At 42.9% G+C, this 20,203-nt stretch overlaps 1 protein-coding gene across 1 annotated transcript; it reads left to right on the top strand.

Annotated features, from left to right (window-relative positions):
- The first annotated feature begins 12,118 nt into the window (after nucleotides 1–12,118).
- LOC141147587 (zymogen granule membrane protein 16-like) lies at nucleotides 12,119–16,222 on the top strand. The gene is made up of 3 exons (XM_073634814.1): nucleotides 12,119–12,173; nucleotides 13,851–13,983; nucleotides 15,883–16,222. Exons 1-3 carry the CDS (start codon nucleotides 12,119–12,121, stop codon nucleotides 16,211–16,213), a joined length of 519 nt encoding a protein of 172 aa, XP_073490915.1. The 3' UTR covers nucleotides 16,214–16,222.
- The last annotated feature ends 3,981 nt before the right edge of the window (nucleotides 16,223–20,203 follow it).

Consider the following 20,203-nt stretch of genomic DNA (forward strand, 5'->3'; position numbering starts at 1 on the left):
ATACAAAGACAAATGGCACTATTTAAACGGGAACGCAAAAATCTAGTAAAAAAACTAGAACTCAATTTTAATGCAGCCTACATATCATTCCAAGATAATCCATCTCAGAGTACAAAATCTCATCTGGAAAAATCTAGATTGGAATACGATCTATTTCTCACGGAGTCAGTTGATAAATCCCTCAAACGCTCCAAACACAATTTCTACATGAATACAAACAAACCAGGTACATATTTGGCTCGGGCATTAAATTCAACTAACAGATCTTTCAAACCAATACTTTTGAAATTATCAAAAAATGTTTACACTTGTAATCCAGTTAAAATAGTCCATAAATTTCACTCACATCTCGCAACTTTATACAAGACAAACAATGAATTTAATCCTACAGAGGCTGAATCCTTCTTCTCAAAAATAACCTTACCTGAGTTATCTCAAAATCAAAAAAGCAGTTTGGATGAGCCTATAACTATAGATGAAGTTGCTAACGCCATAAAAGACCTAAAACTTAATAAAAGACCAGGCCCAGACGGCTACTCGGCTTTATACTATAAAACATTCTCAGAAATACTCTCTCCCATTCTCACTGAAACTTTTAACAAACTTCTAGATGGACATTCTTTTCGGCAAGAAACACTAATGGCAATTGTTTGTATGATCCCAAAACCCCTTTCTGATGATACTTCCTGTGTGAATTATCGGCCTATCTCTCTGTTAAACCTCGATATTAAATTATTAGCAAAAATAATAGCAAAACGCCTCAATAGCATTATAGGAAAATTAATACATAGAGATCAAGTAGGCTTCATGCCAAATAGACAGGCAGGCGATAATATACGCAGGGCAGTGTTATTGGCACATATTGCTAAAAAACGGAAAATCCCTTTATGTTTTCTATCTCTCGATATTAAGAGGGCATTTGACACAGTATCCTGGCAATATATGCAATATTCATTACAAAAATGGGGTTTTGGACCCCACTTTTTAACATGGATCAAAGCATTATATAATAAACCCAAAGCCTATATAAAATATGCTGGATACAAATCTGAAGCCTTTAATATCGAAAGAGGTACCCGACAGGGTTGCCCATTATCTCCCTTATTATTCGCCCTTATACTCGAACCCATGGCCCAATACATCAGAACAAACCAGACTATAACTGGCATTGAAGTAGGAGGTATTACACACAAATTATGTATATTTGCAGACGATATATTACTTTTTCTATCATCACCACAGGTCTCTGGTCCTAACTTAAAACCAGCTCTTGATGGGTTTGCAGTCCTATCCGGCCTTATGATTAATCCTAAGAAATGCCTAGTGCTTAATATTTCACTCACAAACATGGAATTGATCCCGGCTAGGGCTGCACTCCCATTCACATGGGCAGAAAAATCAATCCCATATCTTGGAATTCATTTAACAGCATCTCATTCTGACTTATTCTCAACCAATTATCCTCCTGTATTAAGACAGATCACAAATCTAACAAAACAATGGTCGCAACTTCCTTTATCCTGGATAGGGAAGATTAATGCAATCAAAATGACTATTCTACCCAAATTGCTTTATCTATTCAGAGTCCTCCCTATTCCAATTCCTTCCTTTTTTGAGAATAGTACAAAAAAGAGCAACTTCGTTTATATGGGGCTCTTCTAAACCACGTATACCTATACACACACTACATCTTCCCAAAAATAAAGGAGGCCTGGGATACCCTAATTTTACTAACTACTACAGAGCAGCACATTTGGCCAGTCTGTCCAAATACCATGCAAAACAGGAAATCCCATTATGGGTATTTATAGAGGCTTCAGAAAATGACCCTCTATTAATATCAAATTTATTATGGCTTGATCCTAAAGACCGCTTTAAAATTCATAATCCCATAACTAAACACTTCTTATCTCTCTGGGATAAACTAAAAACCAAATATCAGTTACAATCTCCACACAATCCTCTCCTTTCTTTTATCAGAAATCCGGCCTTTTATCCGGCATGGATCTACCCAAATTCTTTTAAAGCTTGGACAACATCAGGCATTCAGACACTAAATAACTTCATAGCATCTAAATCATTCCTTTCATTCCCATCGCTTAGAGAAAAATATGATCTACCAAACTCTGAGATATTTAGATATCTCCAAATCAAAAATTTCTATACACCATTCCTAAAGGGGGATACACCATTATCCCAATTATCCATTTTTGAATCAATCTGTACAAAAGATCCATTTGCTAAAGGTACAATTTCATCACTTTATAATCAATTATATGGAGTAGCAAATCTTAATAGACCCTCTTACGTTCAGAGGTGGGAGGAGGACCTGGGACGAACTTTAGAAGACACGGACTGGTCTAACATATGGCTCACATCTAAGTCATCCTCACCCAACATCTTAGCACTGGAGACAAATTATAAAGTCCTAACTCGCTGGTACCTTGTACCCGGCTAGAGTGGCAAAATATTCACCTAATACCTCAGCTCTTTGTTTTCGAGGATGCCCAGAAATAGGCACATATTTACACATATGGTGGACATGCCCAGTAATCCAAACCTTCTGGAAGGAAGTCTTCGTGATTGCATCTAAAATATTTAAAAAAATAATACAACCAGATCCATATTTAACTTTACTTAATCTAAAACCGGAATGGTTAACACTCTCTCAATTCAAACTTATGATCCAACTAATAACGGCTGCAAAACAAACAGTGGCCAAGGCATGGAAATCTCCTACATTGGTACTAGCAGAAACAATTCACAGAATGAATAATACAATGTCCCATGCTAAGATGGTAGCCATCGATCAAAATCAAATTCCAAAATTTGAAAAACTTTGGCATCCTTGGATAAAACAACAGTTCCTGTCAAACTTCAATGACTCTGTCCTGTTGCCATGGTAACAGATTAAATGACTTACAGAGACACCCATTCTAAGGCTTCAAAGAGAACTAAAAAGAATAATAAACTGACGAGCGGGACAACCTTGTGGACCATACCTCTACCTTTCAACCCTTTTTCTTCTTTCTCTTTCCTTTTCTCCACCTTACGATTAAAGCTCATTATCAGAATTTATTTGACCTATATACACTCTACTTGTAAACAATATGTATAGTAGGTATAAATCATTTAAATACCTACAAAAGTAACTAAGGAAATGATATATATCTTTAATTTAGGTTTACGTGAACCCAATGTTTAATATTTGAAATTTCATGATATTTACCTATATAAACCCTACTGTAAAACAATGAGCTTACTTTATAGATCCTTGTAAACTTACTTTATGTATCTTTATAACATTGTATACTCAATAAACTTCTTTTGACAAGGAAAAAAGAACCAGCAGTATTGTAATGCTTCCAAGAGCTGTGATGTAATACTGAAATCAGAGCCTACCATTTCATGCTCAGTAATGTGTCTGTGTAACCCCTCCAGGTATTTATTACCTCTCACAGAGATCACAGAGGATCCTGCCTAAATTGGCCCTACTATGTGTATGTATGAATGTGAGTTAGGAACCTTAGATTGTAAGCTACTTGAGGGCAGGGACTGATGTGAATGTATATTATGTAAGTAAAGTGCTGCGTAAATTGACAGCGCTATACAAGTACCTGAAATAAATATATAAAATCACAGTACTCCCCCTGACAATGCCTTCATCTGCTTTTTTCTCCAGACGGTTGGCACCATCTTTGTTCAGAGATTATCCAGGGCTACTATCTACTTTCTGGAGATGCTGGCTCAGAGATGACACAGTTATGTAAATCCTGGTGTCTATGCAGGTCTTAGAGGTGTTCACAAACGTCTGACACAGTTGAGCCCCTGCTGCAGCTTCTCACCTTATCACTTGCTACAAAGTTACAATGTTCTGATCACTAGGGGAGAGGAGACTGAGGAAATGCTTCCCCTAGCCTGCAGCAGATTGACGACCTCAGCTCAGCCTAGACAAAATCACCTGACAGGAACTTACATTACAGATTTGAATTATATGTGTATACCTGAAATGTGCTGAAGATGTTGGTGTGGTAGACGAGTGATATTCTGAAGGAACTTACCCAACTATATTGGCGGTAGTCTCCCTGATGCGAAAGCCTGTTATTTGCCCGTTCCGTTGATCCGAAGAGAAAGAGAAAGCTGTACCTCCACCAATGCCAAACTCGTTAGAGAAGGAAGAGCGCCGCGACTGAACTGAAAGGTGCAAGAGAGAAGAGCGGTCAGACAGGGAGGAGTCTCCTACAGGAAATGTGTATATTGTATGTGCATAGAGTTCAACCACCTATGTAAGATTGCTGTGAAAGCAATTTAAATAGGCCCAGCTTACCAAAACGAGATCCCTGCACTCAATGTCTTGGTCTGTACACCAGCTGTGCCCATTATGAGAGGTTCCTACCATCCCTGTGCTGAGTTCCCAGGTCTGTATACCTGATGTGCCCATTATGAGAGGTTCCCACCATCCCTGTGCCAAGTTCCTGGGTCTGTACCCCTGCAGTGCCCATTATGAGGGGTTCCCACTATCCTGCACTGAGTTTCCAGGTCTGTACACCTGCTGTGCCCATTAAGAGGGGCTCTTGATGACAAGGATTCCAAACACATATAATGGTTTTATGTATGTAGCAATAACTCTCGGTGGAGCTGCTGGTTTATTATTGGGCCTGTCCTCTATTCTTTTCACCCCTCGTAAGTTGTTCAATCCCCTTGACACAGCTGTAGTGCAGTGTTGTAATGATATGAGTACCAACTTTAACCCACAATATACACTTATATTTATATTTACCTCTACCTGGGTGCTTGTAGCTCCACCTGCAGGAGAAATAACAACACTGCACACAAACTTCTGTAATAACCAAAATAACTTCTTTTTTGGGTAAATGATATATTTTATATAAAGAGTTATTACAGTGACTACACTATCACACCAATGTAGTGTAACAGTATAGTAAATAGTTATGACAGTCTTGGTGACATACACAAATATATCTAAATATATATTTATACCAGGGAGCTCCCCCTGCTCTAAACCGTAAAGTCACTACCCTTTGTAACTAGATGCAGGGCCCTGCAATAAAAGAGATATGCCCCGTACACACGGTCGGACATTGATCGGACATTCCGACAACAAAATCCTAGGATTTTTTCCGACGGATGTTGGCTCAAACTTGTCTTGCATACACACGGTCACACAAAGTTGTCGGAAAATCCGATCGTTCTGAACGCGCTGACGTAAAACACGTACGTCGGGACTATAAACGGGGCAGTGGCCAATAGCTTTCATCTCTTATAAAATTTCATAGCCTGCTCTCAAACTTTGTGTGTTGGAAAATCCGATGGAAAATGTGTGATGGAGCCTACACACGGTCGGAATTTCCGACAACAAGGTCCTATCACACATTTTCCGTTGGAAAATCTGTGTACGGGGCAATAGTCTTGACGTCTTCAATCTTCGCTAGCTATGAAATGGTAATTGTAATCCACAGAGAGTTCTTCTGAGGTGTTGCGCAGTGTAAGGTAATACAAAAAAGGCAATTGTAATCAAGCAAACTGATTAAGTGTTCTTATACGAAGAAGACAGACATCTAGTGTCAGCTCTTGAATATTGCAGTCTAAGCAAATGTAATATTTTCCAACTCAACTTGTTCCGTGGGACTATCGGTCCCAGCAACAATCTGTAAAAGTTCTAAGTGTGTGTGTAGTATTAAACAAACTTCCGGGTGTTAACCCTCTCACCACACGGGATCCGGCAGATGGATGTCTCCGTTTCAGCAGTTCTCCGTCCGTATGGAGCCACCACCATGCCGTCACACTGTTCCGTTTACTAAAGACCAGGAGTCCTCGGTTACCTCCCCCACGGGTCTCCGGAACAATCACTTCTGCTGCTTCAGCACACTGTAATACGATGGCAGGATCCTTGCTGCTGCTCTGCTCCTTCACAAGGTAGGCTGCAACCCTGTGGGACACATACACACCCACAGAGTTCTGCTGGCAGGCCACACGTCCTAGGAACAAGAGGCCTAAGATGGCCGCTCCCAAACCTTTTACACCCTCCCATAATGCAGTTCAGTTCTTCTCTTGTCCAGGAGCATTGTGGGTAGGTCGTAGTTTACATTCAGAAGTAAACAATCAATCACTTCCATGTCACTTCTCTTAATCATGAAACATAAAAGTGTTGTACCTTTTTAATTGTCCACTAGATGGCACTAGATCAACTTATACCTTTATAACACACTTATGACTAAAAACAAAAGTTGTCAGCGCTACATGTACCTCATGAAGTAATGCATAAAGTGTCAGCACTAGATAAATAGTGGGAAAAAAATCACTATCAGTCATCATCATTAAACATCCTCATTAACCAATCATCAACAATCACAATCCACTAGTACAATAGATGTATAGGGTGCTGTAATAACCCATACTCACCACTCAAAGCTGCTGTGGAGCCCAGCAAGAAGCACACACACAGGAGGGTCAGCATCCTGGTATTTTTAAGTTATCACCCTAGAAGATATGGATTATATTAATACAATTTACTGTAAACCAAAACCATAATTCATACAACAATTCAGACCTTTACTGGGAGCACCACTTGTTATCTTAGACCAGTCATTCTCAACCAGGGTCCCTTCAGAGGTTGCTAGGGATTCTTTAGTGTGGCTGACTGACCTCCCATCTAACAGAACCCCTAAAACATTAGGGCAAATGCCACTTGTCAAAGCCAGCAGCATGACTACAATTATTTTTTTTAGCTGTGTGTAAGGGTGGCAGTCTGGGCACAAACATAAGGGGTGTATTCTTCCCACTGACCACCAATGTAAGGAGCATTCTTCCCACTGACCACCAATGTAAGAAGCATTCTTCCCTTTGTTCACCAATATAAAGAGGATTCTTCCCACTGATCACCAATATAAGGAGGATTCTTCCCACTGATCACCAATATAAGGAGGATTCTTCCCACTGACCACCAGTGTAAGGAGCATTCTTCCCACTGACCATCAATGTAAGGAGCACTCTGCTTTATGATCACCAATGTAAGGAGCATTCTGCTTTCTGACCACCAATGTAAGGAGCATTCTTTCCAAAGGCTGCCAATGTAAGGAGCATTCTTCCCAAAGACCACCAATGTAAGGAGCACTCTGCTTTATGATCACCAATGTAAGGAACATTCTGCTTTCTGACCACCAATGTAAGGAGCATTCTTTCCAAAGACCGCCAATGTAAGGAGCAATCTTCCCTTCCCATTCTTCCCAAGTGACACTGGAGCAAAAAGTGGTCTATAGACTCCACTTTACCAACACACTCTGCTCTAGGACAATCCCAACCATCCACAGGGGGTTGCTTCAGGTTCCCTCTTACATAGAGCCTTCTATGGAAAGCGAACCAGGCTTTATCCCTAAATTTCAAAGGGATTCTTTCCAAATTGATTAGATGCAACGCCTCTATCATTACGGAGCCTGTGCAATCCATTAAGGCCAGTTACACACTGAAAGCAGAGCCTAAAATCCTCTTCTCCAGAAGCTTCCGTGGGAGGGGCTTGATATCCTCCATTGTCACCTGCCACTGCCGAAGTATTTTCAGATACGGATAAGTCGGGAGCTTGCCATGTCAGACACTCAGACTTTTCACTGGCCCGCCATCTTCACAATCATTACAGGAGACTTCCATGGATGCCTCCACTCCACATGGTGCACTGTGCTGATCCCCTCCCCCACCAGCATCAATTAGCTCTGGAACCCACAGAGGGTCAGGTGAAGCAGACTCTTTGGAGGTGACAGCCATCTTGCCTGTAGGGGAACTACTGGTCTCAGCAGGAGCAGAAAATCCATGTCCGGGCTGTATGATGCAGGTCCATTCCCATTTCTCTGATGGTCTGGTGACACCTGTCAGCGGTTTTCTCTCCATGTCTGCACAGGGTTTCTTCACAGTAGAAAGTTCCACAGGCAACATCCATCACAGCCGGTGGGTCAGATATGGTGGAAGGCAGCATGGTGTACTCAGATTTCTCCACTTGCACTGGCTTAGCTGGTCTGTATCTCCTCTGCTCATCCTCAGGAACTTCTGATGGATCATCAGAAAAGGCAAAACTGTCTGCCCTCAGGGGTGACTCCATCTGCTGGATGAACTTTAGGGTGCCATGCTCACTCTTAACCCCCTGGCTGGTTTCCACTGGCGATTCCCAGCCCTGACATGGGGGGAGAGGTGCAGAGGCAGATTGTCTGTTACCTGAGGCTGCATATCCACAGAACTTGCTGATGTCTGGCTGGCAAATCTCCTCTCATGATCAAACTTTTTGGTAAAAGAACCACTTCTGGATGTTAACTTTCCAGTAATAAAGATTGTTTCTTTATCTTTTCATCCATTTGTTGTAACTCTGGCTTCATGGCTAAACAATTCTTACTCCAGGCCTGGCAGTATTTGGCCTTGAATGATTTGTGTTCAGCTTTCAATCCTTTAAGTTTCCCCTTGGCTCTTCCAATCGCCCAAAAACTATCAATAATCTTCAGTCTAAAGATATCCACATTCTAACCAGGGCCTGGACCCACACAGTCAGGACCTCCACCTTCTTCTCAGCTCCTTCAGTGTGTCCTCCTCCTTCTCCCACTGACCACCAATGTAAGGAGCATTCTTCTCACTGACTACCAATGTAAGCGTCATTTTTCCCACTCACCCCTAATGACTTAGTTGAGGTAAGGGTTCCCCAAAGCCTGAAAACTATTTTTGGGGTTCCAGTGGGGGGTTAACAATGCCATATATGAAAAAAATTATATAGCTTGACCCTGAGTTATAATCATGGATAATGTGGGATGAAAGGATGATCAGCACTGACCGACTCACATAAACTTTGTTCATGCTCTCAGTGATGTGTGCGTCCACTGAGGCTTCTTCTACCATGAACAGCAATGAAAAGAGTCCTTCCTTATGGGTGGAACTCAGCGAGAGCCAACAGTCATGGCACCAGCAGTTGATGTAGCTCATAGGATATATATATATAGATACAGTGTATATATATATATCTATCTATAGATATATATATATATATATATATATATATATATATATATATAATTATACCATATACAGGGTTGCTTCTCTTATGCTGAGTAAACACGATCGGACATTACGACAACAAAACCATGGATTTTTTTCCGACGGATGTTGTCTCAAACTTGTCTTGCATACATGATCGCACAAATGTTGGAAATTCCAAACGTCAAGAACGCGGTGACGTACAAGACGTATGACGAGCCGAGAAATATGAAGTTCAATAGCCAGTGGGGCTCTTCTGCTTGATTCCGAGCATGCGTGGAATTTTGTGCCTCGGAATTGGATACATACGCTTGGAACTTCCAACAACAAATTCTGTTGTTGGAAAACTTGAGATCCAGCTCTCAAACATTTGTTGTCGGAAATTCTGACAGCAAATGTCCAATGTAGCCTACGCACGGTTCTATTATAAAGATACAGATCTTGAAGTTTCCACAATGGCCAATGGAGAACATATAGGAGGTTATAGTCTAAGGAGGGAACAAGAGCAAGGAGGGAGCAAGAGAGGGTGGCTATGTTCCTAAATACAGTGGGACCATGAAGAACCAACGTAGTCACCAATGTAGTCACCTTCTAACAGGAAGTCAGATCACAGCAGCAAAAGAGAAGGAAATTGAGGAGGCTAAGAGCAACATATGAGACTTTTCATAGTTAAGAATACATACATAGAGTGTATTGTCCCTTTAAATGAACAATCTTCTCTTATTAATACAATTTAAAAGCAATTAATAAAAACAAATCCACAATAATTATCAAAAGCAATGATCACCCTTTCAAAATAGACATCTTGTAAAGAACTTTGTTGCAGAAAGAGACGTGAGACTTCAAGCCAAACCGGAAACGAGTCATGGATTGTCCTGATAAAATCCTGATGCCAGGGCTGGGACAAGGGGTGGGCAGGAGGGGAAGCTGCCCTGGGCACTGTGGTATCATGTGAGGTACTGCAAGGAGACTGGGGAATGGGATTTGTGTTGCAAGGAGGAATTTGGGGGGAGGAGCAGGGGGTAAGAATTGTTCTAGGAGTGGTAATTTTGGGGGTTTGTGCCAGAAAACATGATATAGTAGAGGGGGGAGGGGATTTGTGCTAGAAGGGGAATTTTATTTTTTTTGGGGGGGATTTGTGCTATCAGGGATTATTTGTGCTAGGAGGGGAACTTTGGGAGGGAGGGACGTGTGCTAGGATAGATAGGGAAAGGAATTTGTGCTGGAGGGGATTTGGAATGGGAGGGGGGAGAGGATTTGTGCTCAGGGAGGACATTTGAGGGGTAGAGGATTTGTACTAGGAGGGGGAAAAAATGTTCTTTTTGGGGAGGGATTTATGCTGGGGGCATATGGGGAGAGAGAGGATTTGAGCTGGGGGGGGCAAAGATTTGTGCTGGGAAAGAGGGAATTTCAGTAGGGAGGTGGAATTGGGAGGGGGGGATATATGCTTAGGGGGTAAACATGCAGATTAATACTCGATTGTTTTGGAGTGAGGGACGTGTGCTGACACATATGTTTACATTTGCCAGTTACATTTACACTGTAATCAGTGCATTTTTATGGCACTGATCGCTGTATAAATGTCAATGGTCCCAAAAATGTGTCAAAAGTGTCCGATCTGTCCGCCGCAATGTCGCAGTCTTGCTAAAAATCGCAGATCACCACCATTACTAGTAAAAAATATATTGTAGGAATATGTGTGGGAAATGTTGCGCCAACTCTCATTGAGAGGGGGGAAGAAATGAAGCCGCCAACACAACAATCTGACTATTGTGAATATATAAGGAACAACAAAGTGTGGCGCTAGTAAGGTATTAGTGAAAAAGCAACAAAACACAGTATGTAGTGATAATATAAAAGGGGGGGTTGTTACCCTAATGTTGAACCCGTGATATTCTCAAAAAGTATAAATACAGAGGTATCTCCTCAGAAACAATGAAAAGTAAATAACTAGTGAAAAATAAATATAAGGAGTATTGAAGAATAAACTACATATAACTCATAATAATCAATCGTGATACAGTGAATCTATTGTGACTGAAGTGACCCAAATAATTAAATGACCTAAAAACTGGATCAAAATGAATATATTATGAATAACACACATAGATGTAGTATAGGTAAATTCAACAGTATGTGTCTATCAGACTCATTATGTAGTCCCAAATCCCTGAGTGTATCAGACAAATAAATATATGAAATATTAGTGTCCGTCACTGCAGAATGAGTTGGTCACGGTGTCTGTGTGGCACTGTAGGTGCTCCCGGTCCTCATATGTGTTAAACAGGGACTGTTAGGAACATCTCTGCATGTGGGGTAAGATCTTCTCTCAACATGACAATATAATCTCAGGCAGGTAAACATAAAATGTCCTTACCAGACAGGGTGGACTCACAGGCCGTTGGCGGTGAGTCAGAAAGGCTTGTACTGTGAAACGGTGTAGTAGATCAAACAGTAGAGTTGTTCGGATTTGGATCCTGCCGGTAGACTTGGCTAGAAGGAGCAGAAAAAAATCACCAGATGGTGTGTCCCTGAGTGGGTTGGACCGGACCCAGGTGTCCTTTCGAACCAGCTTCGATCATCAGCCAGATACCACCTCATCAACGACCATCCACATGAAGGGGCAAGGAACAAAAGAAAAACTTCCACATAGTGTAAATCCGTTTGAAGCATTAAGGAGTTGATTGGTATAAAGATTACAAAAAATTTTATCCAACAAATGATAAAAACTGGGCAGTAAAAATTAGGCTCAAAATGGGCTGGATAGCGCAATAGGTAATGGTTAGGGTAAAACAAACAGATCTGACACGTTTCGTCCTCTAAGATTTCTGCTGGGGTATGAATTATGAAATTTATCATTTGTTGGATAAAATTTTTTGTAATCTTTATACCAATAAACTCCTTTACCATGGACTCAGCCCTGGGGTGAAGGGCTAGCCCGCCCCTGGCTCTGGAGGTGCTATCCTGCCTTTGGGGTGTCAGAGGTGGTAGTCCCAATGAAGGTCTGTATTGTATGAATTATGGTTTTGGTTTACAGTAATTTGTATTACTATAACACATAACTTCTAGGTGATAACTGAAAAAAGACAAGATGCTGACCATCCTGTGTGTGTGCTTCTCGCTGGGCTCCACAGCAGCATCAAAAAGTGAGTATGAGTTATTACAGCACCCTATAAATCTATTGTACTAGTAGATGATGATTGATGTTCATGATTGATTAATGATGATTGGCGATGATAATTTATTTCAACTATTTATCTAGTGCTGACATATTATTAGCCATCGCTTCACAAGGTACATAGAACCATTCGCCCTGTTTGGAATCAGTGTGGTCAGGTGCCAATTATTCTACTAGGGGGTGTTTGGATTGTGGGAGGAAGCAGAAATATTTGTAAGGAGCTAATTACAAATAAACAATGTACAAACTCCATGCAGATGGTGTACCCAGAAGAACCACATCAAACAAGTTCCCCTTCCACCTCAAACAGAACCCAAGGATAGAGGAATATAATAATAATTCATAAATTATTTAATTTAAATCAATCGAAAATAAATTAAAGGGTCACCCCAAGCAACAAATTAAATCAGAAGACTGGTAATGTTAACCAGGAGACAGAGCCACCATCCACTTTATTTGTTTAAAAATGTAGCTGGACCCTTGGTAAGGTAGCCCTCTCCCCTTCTTAGTCTCATACTCACCTGTCCCTATTTGAATGAAATAGCCGCTCTCCACATTATAGAAATTAACCAAAAATCCAGCAGGGATGGTGAGAATCCCCATAATAGGCACAGCAGGTGTACAGACCCGGGACCTCATCACAGGGATGGTAGTAACCCCTCATAATGGGCACAGCAGGTGTACAAAGCCAGGACCTCAACACAGGGATGGTGGGAACCCCTCATAATGGGCATGGCAGGTGTACAGACCTGGGAACTCAGCACAGGGATGGTGGGAACCCCTCATAATGGGCACATCAGGTATACAGACCTGGGAACTCAGCACAGGGATGGTGGGAACCTCTCATAATGGGCGCAGCAGGTGTACAGACCCAGGAACTCAGCACAGGGTTGGTGGAAACCCCTCATAATGGGCACAGCAGGTGTACAGACCCAGGAACTCAGCACAGGGATGGTGGGAAACCCTCATAATGGGCACGGCAGGTGTGCAGACCCAGGAACTCAGCACAGGGTTGGTGGAAACCCCTCATAATAGGCACAGCAGGTGTACAGACCCGGGAACTCAGCACAGGGATGGTGGGAACCCCTGATAATGGGCACGGCAGGTGTGCAGACCCAGGGACTCAGCACATGGATGGTGGGAACCCCTCACAATGGGCACAGCAGGTGTACAGACCCAGGGACTCAGCACATGGATGGTAGGAACCCCTTATAATAGGCACAGCAGGTGTGTAAGCATGGGGACTTATTGCAGGGATGGTGGGAACCCCTCATAATGAGCATGGTAAGGGTACAGAGCCAGGAAGTCACCAGCTAAGTCCCCCCCCGAGGAAACTATCAAGTGTTTTACTCTCCAGCAACCACCAAACACTAGAATTGGTGGACCGATTCTAGCAGGTCAGCTTTCCTTATGCATCTCTTCATGATGTGCTTAGTTTTAATTGTTTACATATCCCCTAAATCTCCAACCTCAAATATCAACATATTTGATTAAAACCACACTCATTTTGTTAAGACGTGCCTATTTTAAGTTGCTTTCACAGCAATCTCTCTGTACACTATATGTATACTCACATGCAATATACACATTTCCAGTAGGAGACACCTTCCTGTTTGATTGCTCTCCATTTTTTTCACCCTTGTAGTTCAGTCGCGGCTCTCTTCCTACACTGGGGAGTTTGGAGCTGGTGGAGGTACTATCTTCTCCTACTCTTCGGATCAACTGAACGGGCAAATAACAGGCATTCACGTCAGGGAGAACCCCAGCCATGTACTTGGGTAAGGACTTCACACTATCTCTTTTCTATCACATCAACATCTTCAGCACATTTCATGTACAAATCTGTAACGTAAATTGCCTAGGCTCAGCTGAGGTCATTAGTGTATTGCAGGCAGGAGGTAGCATTTCCTCAGTCTCCTCTCTCCCAGTGATCATACTGCAACATTGTAACTTTGTAGCAAGCGATAAGGTGAGAAATTACAGCAGGGGGTGATGTGTATGAGACATTTGTGAACACAGCCAAGAACTGCACATTCACCAGGATTAACATGATTGTGTCCTCTCTGAGCCAGCATCAGTGGTGGCTGGTGCTCAATATTTTGGGTGGAGGCGGCAAACAAACCTGCCCCCCACACACGTGGGAGACGGACATCAGCGATCAGTGGCCTTACCTTAGGAGGCCGATGCTGCTCCGCGCTCCAGCTTACTGAGGGAAGAGCCTGGGCCATTGCAGAGCAGTAAGTGGGTCCTGAGACCCAATTGGCTGGAAGTCCTAAGACTCACGGTCAATCGGGTCTCAGGACCTGCTTCCTGATTTGCTGGGAGGAGAAGCAGTAAAATGTTAGCGAATATTAATTTGCTAATGTCGCACAACTTTTTTGAAGCCAATTAGAGCCTCAAGCTCTAATCATGTGCTTAAAAAAAAAAACCCTTTGAAATCCATGTATCCAGTGCCCTGCATGTAGATTAGGGGCTGAGCGCATGGATTAGGGGGCGGCGCCCCTGCGGCCCTAATGGAGCGGCCATCACTGGCCATCATCTCCAGGAAGTAGATAGTGACCCTGGATAATGCTTGTACAAAAATAGCGCCAACCTCCTGGAGAGAAAAGCAGATGAAGGCATTGTCAGGGGGAGTACTGTGATCTCTGTGAGTGACATACTTGTAAGATACATTACTGAGCATGCATGGACTTAAAGCGGACGTCCACCCTAGAATAAAAAATTACATTAACATTCTCCAAAAAAATCTATAAAAAAAATTTGAAAAAAAACAATTTTTTTACTTACCAGAAACGCCTGTTGCTAGGCAGTCTTCCTAATCTGCCTATTCCGCGGAGCTGTTCGGTTACTTCCTCCCCTTCGGCGAGCTGCCCCATTGTCTTCTTGGACATGTGTGTGTCCCAGAAGACGACAGGGCCATTCACAAAGCGCCGCGCGACTTGCGCATGCGCATTAGGAAACGGGCAGTGAAGCCGCAAGGCTCCACTGCCTGTTTCCCTTATTTTGGATGGTGGCGCCGGCACCCGATCCGATGGACAGATTGGCCTCAGGGGGCTGACATCACGGGCTCGCTGGACAGGAAAGTGCCCTTAAAAGTCAGCAGCTATAATGTTTTTGTAGTTGCTGAAAAAAAAAAAAAAAGGCTGGAACACCGCTTTAACACAGAGGGCTCTGATTTCAGCCTTACATCACAACCCTTATACGGCGTACACACGAGCGGACTTTACGGCAGACTTGATCCGGCGGACCAGACTCCGTTGGATAATTCGATCGTGTGTGGGCTCCAGCGGACTTTCTTTCCCCAAAAGTTCGATGGACCTAGAAATGAAACATGTTTCAAATCTTTCCGACAGACTCGAGTCCGGTCAAAAAGTCAGCTCGTCTGTATGCTAGTCCGACGGACAAAAACCCAACACTAGGGCAGCTATTGGCTACTGGCTGTGAACTTCCTTATTTTAGTCCGGCTGTACATCATCACGTACGAATCCGTCGGACTTTGGTTGATCGTGTGTAGGCAAGTCCGTTCATTCGAAAGTCCGTCGTAAAGTCCGTCGTAAAGTCCGTCAAAGTCCACCGGACCTAGTCCATTGAAAAGTCCGCCCGTGTGTACGCGGCATTGGAAAAATTATAATACTGCTTAGTCTTTCTTCTCATCTCTTTATATCGTTTTTCTCCAGGATCCAGCTCCAATATGGTGGCATCTGGGCACCTTATTATGGAAGCTCCTCCGGTACTCTTTTTGAGGTCCTGCTGTACCGTGGTGAAAACATCACTCAGGTATCAGGGAAAGTTGCATGCTATGTAAATGAGCTGGTCTTCGTGACAAGCCGTGGAAGAATATTTAAATTTGGGCAACCATCAGGCACAAGCTTCAACGATTTTCCACTGTTCGAGGGGACTGTACTACGCTACATTAGTGGGCGATATACCACCTCAGTCCTGACCAGCATCGGCTTCCACTGGGGCAGCCAACCCGGCTGCTACTACTATAAAGATGGCTCCAAGTGACCTCAAGAACTGAGGAGAGCCAACCAAACCAACCAGCCAGCCAGACTCTTGGCTTTTTTTTTACTTTCTACCTTTCCAGCGTTCCCTTATAATGAAATATTAAAGCTTTTAAATATTCCGCTGTGTCTAAAGAAGCTTGTTAAGTAGCTATTACTAAATGGGAATGTGATGTAATGTTGGTGCTGCGCTGTTATGCCCCGTAGACACGGTCGGATTTTCCGATGGACAATGTCCGATCGGAGCGTGTTGTCGGAAATTCGACCGTGTGTGGGGGCGCCATCGGACATTTTCCATCGGATTTTCCGACACACAAAGTTGGACAGCAGGAGATAAAATTTTCCGACAACAAAATCCGATCGCGTCAATTCCGACCGTGTGTGGCCTGTTCCGACGCACAAAGTGCCACGCATGCTCAGAAGAAATTCCGAGACGGGACAGCTCATTCTGGTAAACTTAGCGTTCGCAATGGATACAGCACTTTCGTCACGCTGCAATGTTCAAAATGGTTTAATACAGCGCACTCTCTTCTTCTTTATAATGTGACAAGAATTAAGTAGTTTTGCTGCTCATATTCACACACACTTCTCACAAACTTTTATTTGTGTTTTTTTAGTGGGATTCCCTGAATATATTGTTATTAGTTGTCACATCTGAAATTTTTTTTTTTTTTTTTGTATTTTCAGCCTTTTTTTTCTTTAATGTTTGGATTTTTTCCAAGGCTGATCTTTGTTCAATGTTATTTTTATTTTTACTCCAGAATATTTTTGTGTGTGTTTTGTGTGTCAAGTTACCCCAACACCATTGATATCTTTTATTATTTAATCTCCAGGAGATTGTTTGGTGTTGGTGTCCCTTGTTCATTTCACATTGTATATTTGAAATGTACCTGAATCCTCATAAACCAACTGTCTTTTTTGAAGTAAAACATATAGGAGAGTAGAATTCAAAACAAAAATCATTTATTAAGGGCTCAGAACCAAACAAAGAGGAAGGCAACACTGGATCAACAGGAGAAATTAGTGAAGCCTGTGACCCCCACGGCAGACATCAATTCTTCAACATCAAAATTGGTGGCCTGAGGAGTCCATATCTAAGGGAGGGCAGTCTGGTCCGGGATTCGCAGAGATCTGGAAAGCAGCAGATGACATCTATGTTCCCAGGCTGTGGTACCACAAGAGGCTGCATTTTTTGGCCGACCAGACTGAACCCAGGGCAATCACTGTCTGGTCTTCCTTCCACACTTCCTTCCGGGCTGTGGCTGTGCAGTTGGAGATGTGGCAGGAGGAGGAGTAGGACCTGGAGGAGGAGGAGGACTGGGGGGACCTGGAGGAGGACTGGGGGGACCTGGAGGAGAGGGAGGAGGAGGAGGAGGACCGGCAGGAGGAGGAGGAGGACCATCCCAAAGGTGTGTCTGAGGTGTAATTTGGCCCCTCATACCTTTCTCCAGAGCCTCCGATATGAGGGCCTCACACATGGCTTTTTGGCCCTCCTCCATCCTCTGCATTTTATATGCAATGAAGGCAGCAATGTTCTCCTCCATGGTGTGGGGTGCTCCCAGGACCTCTGTAGCCCTCCAAAAGAATCCTATAGCAGCCTCCTCTAGGGCACTCCTCCTACTGCCACTTTCTCTTTTCAGGGGGGGTGGAGGGACCTGAAGATCAGCCAGCCGGCTCGGCCCGGCCACCTCCTGGCTGAGACTTCCCTGTGTATGAAAAAGGGACATGGTTTTAGTTTTTGCTTCATCAATCACAATCATAAATTACTACTCCCAACTAACATCTAGTTAACATCATTGATTGGACAAGCAGAAATATTTAGAGGAATGCTATACCTGGCTCAATCTGGGCTCCTCCACATGTGGCCTGGAAGGCCCAGGTTGGGCGTCAGAAGCCTCAGCCGGGGGGAAGGAAGCGTGGAAGGAAGACTTGAGAGGGATGGCCTGGGTTCAGTCTGGCCTGCCAGAAAGTGCAGCCTGTCGTAGTACAACATCCTGGGGACATAGATGTCATCTGCTGCTCCGGATCTCTGTGAATCCTGGACCTTCTTGCGCTCCCTTAGATATGTGCTCCTCAGGCAACCAATTAATATCTTTAAATAGGTGATGTCTGCCGTGGGGAATCACCTGCTTCACAATTTCACACAATTGCTCCAGTGCTGCCTTCCTCTTTGCTTGGTTCTTGAAATGGGGGTGTTTAATCTCCCACAGACAGGGCAGCTCCCTTAGCATATCTATGAATACTGACATGAAGTCATTGTCTTTCAGTAAGATATCCATGTTCACTGCAAGACACAACACAAGACAAAGCCTAATGTCAGACAAAACTCTCCTAATCTTGTTACAATATAGGCCTCAATCTAGAAGCAGTATAGGCACAAGTTTGTCTCTTACCTTCGTTCTTACGATCAGCGCGTCCAATGCTCCTTCCTCCGCTCACAGATCGTACGTAATACGCACGCGTGTTACGCTTTATACACACTGGGCATGCGTGTAACTCCGCCCGCCCCTGACGTTCTTTCTAGTCTATTCCCCGCCCCTTTTCGTTCGGCGCAGTGGGTGAAGAGCATGATGGCAGATTTAGAGCAGGTGTGTGCTAATTATAGCAACGAGGAGGAGGAGGAGGAAAGCCCGGATCCGGACACGTCCCGATCCAGAAGGAGACGTTTTAAGGCCACAAATATGTCCTTTGGGGAGATGTTGGAAATGGTCGACATCATGAGGAAGTCCGACTATGACGGAAAATATGGACCTTACCCCAACCCCAACATCCGAAAGGCCAAAATCATTGCTAAAGTGATCAAAAGCCTTCACAGGAATTTCAGGGTACGAAGATCTAAAGATCAGCTCAGGAAGCGGTGGTCGGGCCTGAAGTTGAGAGAGCCAGAGCAGTACCGAAAGATCCGGAGAGTGCTGCAAAAAAGTAAGTAGTTGTGCTGTGTTCCTATTCTTTCTGTCTTTATTCCGTTCGTTCTGCTCCATATGCTTTTATTAATTGTAACGTTTAAAAGGGCAACTTTAATGTTCATGGGCCCATTATTCGTTCGTATCTGTTATATTCCTAATATCTAAATTTTAATTGGCTTTATTAAAAAGAATATGCATTTTCCATATTTGTGTGAATGATAGGACTTTGAGCTAGTGATATCCAGATGACGACTCACTGACTGAAAATGCAGGTCAAGACCCTGTCAGAATTTGATGGATTTTATAAATAATATATGTATGGGTTGAAAATCTTCCTATGTAACCAATACTCTGTTTGATTTATGCGTTTATGTTTTAAGTGGTCTTATAGGCTCTCTCACATATATCCTGTTTCATGTTTAGAGGGTTGGTTAAAGTGAAACAGATGTTAAAGAGGCTTGTATATCTACTCTAGCCCCCGCTCTTAGGAAGGAGGAGAAAGGGGAGTGTATGGGAGGGATTTGTGTTTGGGCACGAATTTGAAAGACTGAGTTCATATAGACACAAGGAATCCAGTCTTCTGCCTCTGCACACACATCTTCTGCTTCCAAGCCACATATACCTATTCAAGACACAGCTCTCCTATGCACACAGAATTCCTTCCAGGACACAAGAAGTTAATCGGCCATCTTGAAGAGCTTATTCAAAGGGAAGCACATGGTCTAATGACTTTAAGAACTTTTTTCAGATCTTTGAAACAAATGAACTATATTTGAACATTTTTTGCCTATATGAAACAATACTAATTCTGAATATGAATGTACTATTTTTGTAAGTATTTTCCAAGTTTATGTGTGTACAATAAAACACACAGTTTGATTTAAGCTGAATCAAGCAGAAATAATTCCAAAATTCGTCTCACGAGAAATCATCATTATTGAAGGCTTTTTATACAATATTAAGCCATTTATTTCATTGGCGGACGCCAGCCAGTTTCAATCGTCAGAAGTTTTTGCCACTTATTCCGTTGAACAGAGGGGAAAAAAGTGAGGAACAGGAAAAAACTTTGCAATTATTGAAAGAACCTA

This window comes from Aquarana catesbeiana, linkage group LG06 (assembly GCF_042186555.1).
Source record: "Aquarana catesbeiana isolate 2022-GZ linkage group LG06, ASM4218655v1, whole genome shotgun sequence".
In the NCBI taxonomy this organism is placed as follows: domain Eukaryota; kingdom Metazoa; phylum Chordata; class Amphibia; order Anura; family Ranidae; genus Aquarana; species Aquarana catesbeiana.